Consider the following 9,778-nt stretch of genomic DNA (forward strand, 5'->3'; position numbering starts at 1 on the left):
AAACGATAAGTGAAAAAGATGGCTCATTAATTCACTCGCAAAAACGTCGACTGGAGAGATGGGCCGAACACTTCGAAGAGCAGTTCAGCTGGCCTCCTGCAACACAGCCGGTGGAGATTATGCATACGGGCGAATGGAATGTAAACCTTGATCGCCCTTCGGAAGACGAAATAAGGTACGAAATAGCCGTACTGAAACGTGAGAAGGCACCAGGACCGGACGGTCTGTATCCAGCCCTCTTCCAAGAAGGCGGAAATTCCCTGGTGACCCACCTGACAAAGCTTATTGGTACTATGTGGGACGAAGAGAAAGTGTCTACAGAATGGGACATGTCGACAGTTATCCCTATCTTCAAAAAGAGTACACGGACGCTATGCGAAAACCACCGTGACATCAGCCTGTTAGCTGTGGCATCGAAGGTGCTCTCTGGCCTTATCCTTCGAAGGTTGACTGAACGCAGAGAGAGACAGATCCGTGAAAACCAAGCTAGGTTCCGTCCTGCAAGAGGTTGCATCGATCATATCTTCACCCTCCGACAGATCCTGGAACAGCGACACTGCTTCCAGCAACCAACAATGGTTGTGTTTCTTGATCTTGACCATCGATGTCTTCGGAGCATTGCCCGAATCTGGTGGGAACACCGGATCAGCAATTCTGAAGTACGTCGAATGGCATTCGGGAGAAATAACACCCTCGATAGATGAACTAATCACACTTCACAGGTTTCGCAGGCTTGGACACGTGCTTCGTATGCCAGTCGACCGACTTCCCCGAAGGGCTCTTTTCGCCCAACCACGTGAAGGGTGGAAGAGAACCAGAGGCGGTCAAACAGTGACTTGGCAGCGAAGTGTGAAAGCCATTACCAGCATGCGCTGGTAATTGCCGTCTTCCTGGATGGGGACCCCGAGACGGGCCACATCAATAGCTGGAGACATTGTCAGATGTGGCCCAGTCTCGCCCTCAATGGCGCTCGTGCATCAAAGCTATTGCCTTCAATGCATAGCTCCTTTTCCAACCCAACCCCCACTGACAGTGCTGGATTTATGCACCAACTTACCAGCTCGCGCCTGGAATGCGCAGCTACCTACCCCCTCCCCCAAATCATCGGTGAACGAAACTGCGGCAGCTATAACCACTGTACGACCAGTAGCCGATTATTACAGCTGACAGTGATGATGGCGATGATGTAATTTCAGTTTTGAGCCGTACCTGTGAACAGTTGGCTCGTTCTGGTATTGAAGAAGGAATCAGAAATGCGGACGAAAGTGATGGGTAAAGGGTACTGAATTTGGACTATATATGTACAAATGAAATCAAATCGTCCAGCTGCCTAGCTGCCATGCCACCGAAAGGAAGCACGAGGGCTGGAATACTGCCAGGTTGCCCAAGCCTAGACAAGAGCAGTCGAGATGCTGAGTTCGGTTTTGAATCACGGGTCTTCCGTTCGTAAGCTGGCGCCTTAACCACTGAGCTACGTATAGACGTACTGAAACGGCAAAGATGAATTGCGAGACTACCGATCCATCACGAATCTTTTCACTCATATGTGGGTTTTCACATGATTGGTAATCTTCTGCTAGCCAGTGTTGATACGCATTTTTTAATACCTTATTTGATCTGTAATCTACCTGCAAAGTGGTTACTGTTCACCCATCCCATGACTTGTTCGCACTCAGCTTAATTTTTATTTTCCCCTCAGATAAACGTCGTGAGTATATGCGGGAGCTGACCCAATACCATGCTGGTGTGCGTACTGCGCTGGGTCCGAGATCGAAGCCTCCGGAACCTGAACCATCGGTAAGTTTTTAGCTTGATCAGTTTCCCGCAATTCGTTCCTTCCTCGTTATCCACATCGGTATCCTCCACCAGTGACTTTCAGGTTTTTCAGTTGTGGTCCATCCCGTGATGGATGTATTTGCTGGCATTCCGTAACGCTTTGTATCTAGTGAAACACAGAATTAGTTAAAAAAATGGAGTTTTTGACAACATATTGATGATGTGCGATTTACCTTTTGATGCTTCCTTAGTTCCAACTGTGGAAAAGGATGCGAGGTCTCACGCTACTTCATGCTTTGTGGTAGTGTGATTTCTGCACAAAATAAACAGGACACTCGATGGATCAGTTGTGGTGGTTGTGAGATTTGTGGAATTCATGTCCATATCATTATTCTTGCAATTATTCTAGTGAGTCCACATCAGAGGGGGAAGCACTGGTGTGGAAAAGGATGCGAGGTCTCACGCTACTTCATGCTTTGTGGTAGTGTGATTTCTGCACAAAATAAACAGGACACTCGATGGATCAGTTGTGGTGGTTGTGAGATTTGTGGAATTCATGTCCATATCATTATTCTTGCAATTATTCTAGTGAGTCCACATCAGAGGGGGGAAGCACTGGACTCAAAAGTAAGCACATTCGCCCGTTCAAAGGCGATAATTCAGGTGCCTCCAGCGCTCGCTGGTGGGTTAGTGTTAATACGCTCGCCTCACATGTCACGTCTCTGCAGATCAAACCCCAACACGGTGCAGGATATGTACTGCTGATGAGTTCTAATAGGAGCGAAACTCGAGTCCAGTACTTCCCCCCTGTGATGTGCACGCGTCAGGAGAATTTCTCCAGAACTGATGTTGTGAACGTCAATCCTTGGGTCATCCATCACCACAGATCCGTCATATATCTCATACCGCGGTTTATTTGTACAGCCACCTTGTCTCCGTTCAAATTACTGCACATTAAATGTCATTTTGAGAGCATATCCGTTCTTCACCTTTCGGAAAGCCTACAAATCCCTCCCTCACGATCACGGTTTTTTCGTTTGCTGCTGTTGTTTCTTGCCAAAGTTTTCATTCCACTATTATTGCGTACTGGAAAACTCCCGTTCTATGCTGCCCTTCATGGGAGTCGCTATATTAGCGCACCTTCTGTGTTTCCCTCATATTTGACCTCGTTTCCATGTTTCACTTTCAGCTGACTCACGCTTTATTGCTATATCTTTCTCTGAACACTTGTTCTTCGTACAGTCACATGGAAAGGATTCAATTCATCAATATTCTTTTTACTATGAATCCAACGCGCAGCGAACAGGAAACACTAAGTGCGAGTTAATCACACTGCTGATCAGCCGCCTCTTGGCCGAGCGATTAAGTGTTCAAACTACTGGCCAGAAGGCGCGGGTTCGAAACTCTCCGGAGTTTCGTGAGATGCGCACTGCTGATGATTCCCAATAAGGATGAAACAGCTGTACAGTGCTTCTCGGCTTTTCAAAATAGATTGGCTTCGCTTACAGGACAAAATCTCCACAAAAATCCCAAATCTGCTCACACTACCAACAGGAAACACTCCAAACTAATTACGTTTGTCTTCATTTACAGGGTCGCATGTTCAAGTATTTCATCATCGGCTTGCACTCCACCGTTTGTGCGATCGTTGCAATCATTTTGGTGATCGCCATTGCCGTGAATTAATCAGCACGAAAACTGGTTGTTGGTGCAACAGAAAACGGGACGGAGAGCGAACGCTTTCTTATCTAACCAGTTATCTTTGACCATTTTTTTCACCCCTCATCTGTCAAAACTCTCGTCGGATATTTCCCCTTCAACCGACGCACTCTTGTTGTCCGCTTAGGTGTTCATTTTATTCGAGCCCCTCTCCCTCGATCTCGCGCCACTATTTAGTTGATCTAACGCATTTAAACTTGAATCGTATCTTATGTTTCTGCTGGATGGCTGTTGCTAACACATTTTGCTTGATCGCGTACAACATATGCAGTCATTCGCACCTCTTTCTACTCGCACAAGGGTTATGGACTATCAAATTTTCTGACGCTTTTTAGCTAATGCAAGTGCTCTTATTTCTTGGATTATCGTCTGAAGCCCAGGTCGACTCCACTTACCTACCTACTTATTCATATATACATATCTATATTATTAGCATTTAACCTATCTCTCTCTCTCTCATATTTGTCTCTAGTGCCTTCTAGGTTTGCATGCTTTGTTCCATTGTATTTTCCGCTGAGTGGGCGAAGTTCAGTTATTTTCTTTCGTTCTATTTTGTCAGGATGTGAAGACGCAGAGATTATGAGCAATGTTGGGCGACTATGTTAATGCTTACTTTATGTTTTCTTGAGTAGACCGTGTTCGCTATTTCCTCTTAAATGGCGTGCGAATTCCTGGGCTTTCGCCGTAATAACTTTATTAGAATGATGAGAATTGTCATATCAACAATTGTAAATGATTTAATACCGTCTGGGTAGACTGGCTTGACGGTTTTCGAGAGTAGGATCAATTTGATTTTCATCAAGGAACACAAAGGACCGGGATTGAGGGGATATTTTGAGAATTCACACTAGCACCTGAGTTTTGTTCGAGATTGCAGCTCTAGCTTTTGCGATTTACACTTTAGCCGGAGGTTTGAAGACAACAATGGAACGGAAAACCGAACCTGGCTTTTAGATTTCACAGGCCTTCTCGACTCAGTTCACTGAAGCTGTTTCATGTTCTTGTCGTTGTTTGTGAAGAATTAGGGTTTAGCGAAATCTCCTAACTAAAGTTCGATGAGACTGTAGCGCTAGACGCCCACATTCACCCTTTCACTTTACTACACGTGGGAATGCAATCAAAAGGGTTCTGTTATCAGGTCTCCAAGGTGCATTTCATGGAGTGTAGAAGACGATTTTGTTCGGTCCTCACAATAACCCCCCCCCCCGAACATGCTGGGGCGTTTGAAGGGTTAGCTTGTCAATGAGCAGATAGTACTGCATATGTATGCAGCTGATTTATCCTATCAGGATGAGAGTGTCCTAAGGTGCGATGTATCCTCCACTGTCTGGATCGGCCAAACTCACTGCCCTCTTTTTTGGGGGGGATTAAGATAATGCCAAACAGGAGTTTTAGTGAGGGTACGTCACTTCGTAGGCAATCACACTGGGAAACAGCTGATGAAAAAGGTGGCTGGACACATCAGCAAGTTAGTTGCACATTCTGCTGCCCTAACAGGTGCTGGACGGCGGCAAGAAACTCTTTCTAGTGAACATCAGTTGCTTTCGCTGTGCTGTATAAATCTTGTTTTAGTAAATCTGGGATCCTTGCTTGATAGTGAATGGCGTCGGTGACTATTGATTGCTTGACTGTAACGGTACTGATTATCAGTTATTCATTTTCACTAAAGTTGATTCAAGATTTCGAGTAATTCCAGATGACCGTCCCTTCGGTAATTAGTGTTGTCGTTGCTGAGACAGATCCATCCTAGGAAAACGAGCCGCTGCAGTGCTTTTCCTGCTCTCGACTCAATGACTCGGAATAATTAAAGAACCTTGTGCCCCAACAGGCTCTGTTTGTGTTGTCAGCCTAGTTAATACCTGGTAGGATACGTTGCGTCTCCCCAGTCTCGTGAATCTCGTTGAACTTGGTAACCGTGATGTTTTCTAAGTCGCGGTTACTGGATTAGTCTGTGGCAACATCGATCTGTTATCTTGGAATAGATTTTGACTTGGGTGACACTGACGGAATCAACACAGTTCGATTATTGTTTGAGGGGGCTTTGGAGAGATTTCATTCCGAAGATGTAGATAATCTATGTTGAAAAGCCGAGAAGCACTGTACAGCTGTTCCTTGTTATGCATCACAAATCTGTGGGGAGTAATTTCCATCTTATGTAGTTTCAAAGACAAGAGCATTTAAGTAATATCATCCGAAAACCATCACATTTACTCCAGTGTTAAACTACTGGCCCCGAAGTGTACCCATTTTGTCGTTCAGTCGATTGTTCCAGCCTAGACTGCCGTGTGCTTCGACCATTCAAGACCATATGGTAGCTGGACACCAGACCGATACAGTGTAAGTGGCTTGCAGTGACCGTCCTAGAGCGTGAAAGTCGCACTAACACCATGATTTCATCAAAATGGCGACGGATTCCCACTCCACCAAGTAAAAGTTACATTGAACGTTGTTGTTTTCTTGATATTTTAGCTTTCCGAGCTCTCACAGTCCGTCACTTTTGACCTCATTGATGCAAAAGTCAACCACAACAAGTAAGAGTGAAATCTGTATCTGATGAGCGAATAGACTGGTGTTTTACTCTTAAATTCGCAGCACAGAGGGAAATGATGAGCATAAAACATTCCTTCATAAATGTGGGATAAAACGAAGTCTTTAATTGGGAGGAGTAGTTGGGAAAAATTCTCGAGGACCAACTCATCGGAACATTCCAACGATCAATTATCGTTAACAAAACCAGAGCGAAAGTACCACATTTGATATTAGTCCTGCTCTGACCAAAAAAATCGATAGAAATGCAGAATAAACGTTTAAACCAATGTAAATGTAAGGGTCAGAACTTGTGAAAGTGGCACAGATTTGGAGATACTTTTTAATTCGATAAGTAGCTGCTAACAGAGGTTTATGCAACGCGAATAAAGTGGCTAAGCAAAATCTCCGAAAGCTGAACTGTTCCAGATTTCGGTCAACCAACTTAGACGAGTTTTGTACCACGTGAATCACGAATTGTGTCAGTGAGGCGAGCTAGTAGCTCTCTTCGACGTCAGGGTGATTTGCACAGAACGTAGTTCTCAACCTAGAGGTGGTGACTGGAGGCAGGGACTTTTATTAGGGGAGTGACGAAGGGTCAGGTATACTCTTTCAATAAGCATTCCCACGTGAAAGTGAAAATATATACAAAACAAAAACTGGGAATGTTCACTGAATGTTAGTTTTGAGGTGCCAACTGACTGCACAGTCCTAACGGGTGGGTCGGACGCTCGAGACAATCAGGATAGCTGCTGGATCGTCGTTCGCGCCGTTGAGCGAGCATGAACGTTAGCCTATTCAGACGTGATGAATTATTTGTGCGTTCTGTGCGCTAGTGAAGCAGTGCTAGCGCGCTCACCTTGCGTGTCAAATATCTTGTTATCAAGTTCCGTTATGGCCAAGAATGTGCACTACTCGAGTCCCATCCCCCTGTGCGACCTAACCACATGAACTGCACCAGCACAGGAAGAGGCTGTGCAAACAAGAAGAACTTGAATTCAGGAATGAAGTAACCTACTTCTTGGTGGAAGTACCAGCAAACGAATTCAACTGATTTGCATGAGATGAATGAATCTTCAAAATTTGGATTAGAGTAAATTTGAATCTCTCAGTGCTCCAACTGAAGGCTCTATGCACTGCCGTTACCGTATCTCTGAGTTTTGAAGTTTTATCCATTCTCGCCTCAGAGCGCATCAGATGCGCTTGAAAGGAGCGCTCTTTCGGAGTAATTTCGGGCCAGGATTGCAGAGATGATATGTCGTACATCTTTGTTCTTTGACCGAATGGAAGAAAGGACACGTCCTACACAGCTAAGCTTTGGGAATTTTGATGGGACCGCTGGAAGTGACTGACATTTGGAACTGGAGCAGGTGTACAACCCGCGGTCAGGTAGATGAACTACAAATATGAATAGCGTGGGAAGTTTGTAGATTTCTGGTAAAGGAGTACCATTTGCGTGCCCATTTTTCATCCCTATTGTAATGTGAAATATATATATAGGCCCACTCAACCCTGCCCCGACGATGTCACCTCGATTGGTGATGAAACGTTTGCAATCCAACTGCCAAGCTCGGCGAACAGACCAACAAGCATTTAGCTATATCGTTTGGAATTCCGTCCTTATTACGGAGTACGTTATATCGTTAATGCTGGTGATACAGAAGCGTAGATATCTCCTGGAGGGACCATTCGGATAATGGAAGATTGAAGCCGTCAACGCTAGCAGAGCTTCACTTATGCATCCCGCTGTGTGCGGCAGGGTGGTGGGGTCGGGCGCCTGCCGAGCAAGTTAGCGTAAATTGTGCTTGTGTGACAGGTGGGATACTACAATGGCCCCAAAGTCTAAGTGAGAGGATTTAAGTTCTAAACCAATGCACCCGCCTAAGAAATCCGACCGAAAGACAACAGCGGTCGGTCTTAAATGACAAGAATCGTCTGGATTTATTAAGACAAGCACCCACATTTATTCATTTATTTCAAATAGCGGGAGAATGTACACCTATCACAGTGGTCTCCAACCTACATTTTATGAGCCCAGAGGGGCGATTTCCGAGTAAAGTGACATTATCATTGTGAATTAAATGATAGGTCACTGGCCCAACAGTCTTGGGCTTCGTTTGCGCTGGTGAGTTAGACTCAATGGGGTTATAAGTTTAGATGTTGAAACTTGTGAACTTTTACCTGGAAGGTTTGACAAGTATCCGGTAACGCAGGGCCTCAAGGGTTCAGACTCTACATTAACATGCCCAATGTTATTGATACGATTTGAATTGAGTAGTCGGGAAACGTGCCCCAAACAGTGATACTTTACCAGCCAAATGGGGTATGGTGATATAGTCATTCAGTTAGTATTATTGGTGAACGGCGGTGCCTCACCTCGCCATCTGATTAGGTCAAGATACAATCCAAATAGTCAATAACATTGTATAACAAAGCGCTAAATGAGTCTCATGCTCAAACTTGAATGGATCGGTGATTGAATATATGAGTCACACACACTCATTGACTGGTGAATGGAAAAACAAGCAATTTTCAGCCCCCTTATGAGTAGTGCATTACGAATATACGTATATCGCGATATCTCGAGTGTCATAGCGACTGAAACATGAGGCGGCCTGGTGCAGCACATTCAGTTGCCTGGAAACATCACATACGGGAAACTCAGCTGGGTTCCAGATGAGTCTCTTGCAAAAACCAAATAAGTTTGCAAATGGGTGTATTTCGCTAATTTCGTGCATTTTAGTTTCAAGTAGAACATAAGGTTGACGGAAGCCCGGGGACTGCGCCTACCTGATGAGCCACAAGAAGGGCGAAAGCGGTCGTGGGCTGTTGATGAATTTTCAGCCACCTTATGAGTAGTGCGTTACGAATACGCAAGTAATTTTCTTATTTGTGCTTGCCATCAAATGGATCCAAAACTATATCAGCGATGTAACCCATTGAATGGCAAACTGATAGGAAGATGAGTTAAGGTTGTGTCGACTTTTCCAGAAGCTTGGGGGTCGTCGAACACTTAGATACAGAAGAATGGGTCGCAAGGCAAAAAATGTTGAAAATAACTCGGTGTTTGCCGAATCTTTCGCGCGCCTTTGGTAACAGCGTGCTGCCGACAGTCAAGAGAATAGGGACAAAAAATCAACCGGTAAATTCTTCGCCTCTGTTCGGATGTCGGGTATTTATGAAGGAATCAAGGACGGACAGGATCAACCCAATCATCTTGGGACATGGCACAACTCTATGTGCATTATCGCCCGCCGTTCTGTCTGCTCTGTTAATGCAACGTATGCGTGGTTCTCAAGGTGGATCTTGACGAATATGGAACAGATAGCAGAACAGCGCGAGGCTATAATTTTTCCCTTGCTCGATATTCATCCATTCGTTCATTAATTTTGTCTCACAGTCAGGCGAGTGCACCCGTTGTTCCGTATCTCTAATCCTCTAGTCGCCGTTCAGTACAATCTGAATTTTATTATGATGACAGCGTCATCAGAGCACTGTAACGAAAAGCTGGCGGTTGTACGCTTTTAATCCGACATCCTTGTATACCAGGTATCTTAATGCGTTGCGAACGGGATCACCAAAAATAGAAACAAAAAAGTTGGGCGGACACCTCTACGTGACAGAAAGAACTTTGAACTTCGTGTAAAAAACAAATTGGAATGCTAGCACCTGGACAGAGGTAGATGTGTACAGCTCGGGAACTTCGAAAAAAGGTGCAGCATTTTGTCGCTGCAAAAAATGGGCAGCAGATAACCCT

At 44.9% G+C, this 9,778-nt stretch overlaps 1 protein-coding gene across 1 annotated transcript in view; it reads left to right on the forward strand.

Moving 5' to 3' along the window:
• Positions 1-4,242, forward strand: part of T265_09068 (hypothetical protein) — a gene marked incomplete at both ends in the record, with an annotated part of 32,681 nt that extends 28,439 nt beyond the window's left edge. The window contains 2 exons of the mRNA XM_009175047.1: positions 1,700-1,797; positions 3,370-4,242. Coding sequence (XP_009173311.1) covers positions 1,700-1,797; positions 3,370-3,462 — 191 coding nt within the window. The remainder of the gene's footprint in view (positions 1-1,699; positions 1,798-3,369) is intronic.
• Between the last annotated feature and the right edge of the window lie 5,536 nt (positions 4,243-9,778).

Source organism: Opisthorchis viverrini, assembly GCF_000715545.1.
Source record: "Opisthorchis viverrini unplaced genomic scaffold opera_v5_252, whole genome shotgun sequence".
NCBI classification, from domain to species: domain Eukaryota; kingdom Metazoa; phylum Platyhelminthes; class Trematoda; order Opisthorchiida; family Opisthorchiidae; genus Opisthorchis; species Opisthorchis viverrini.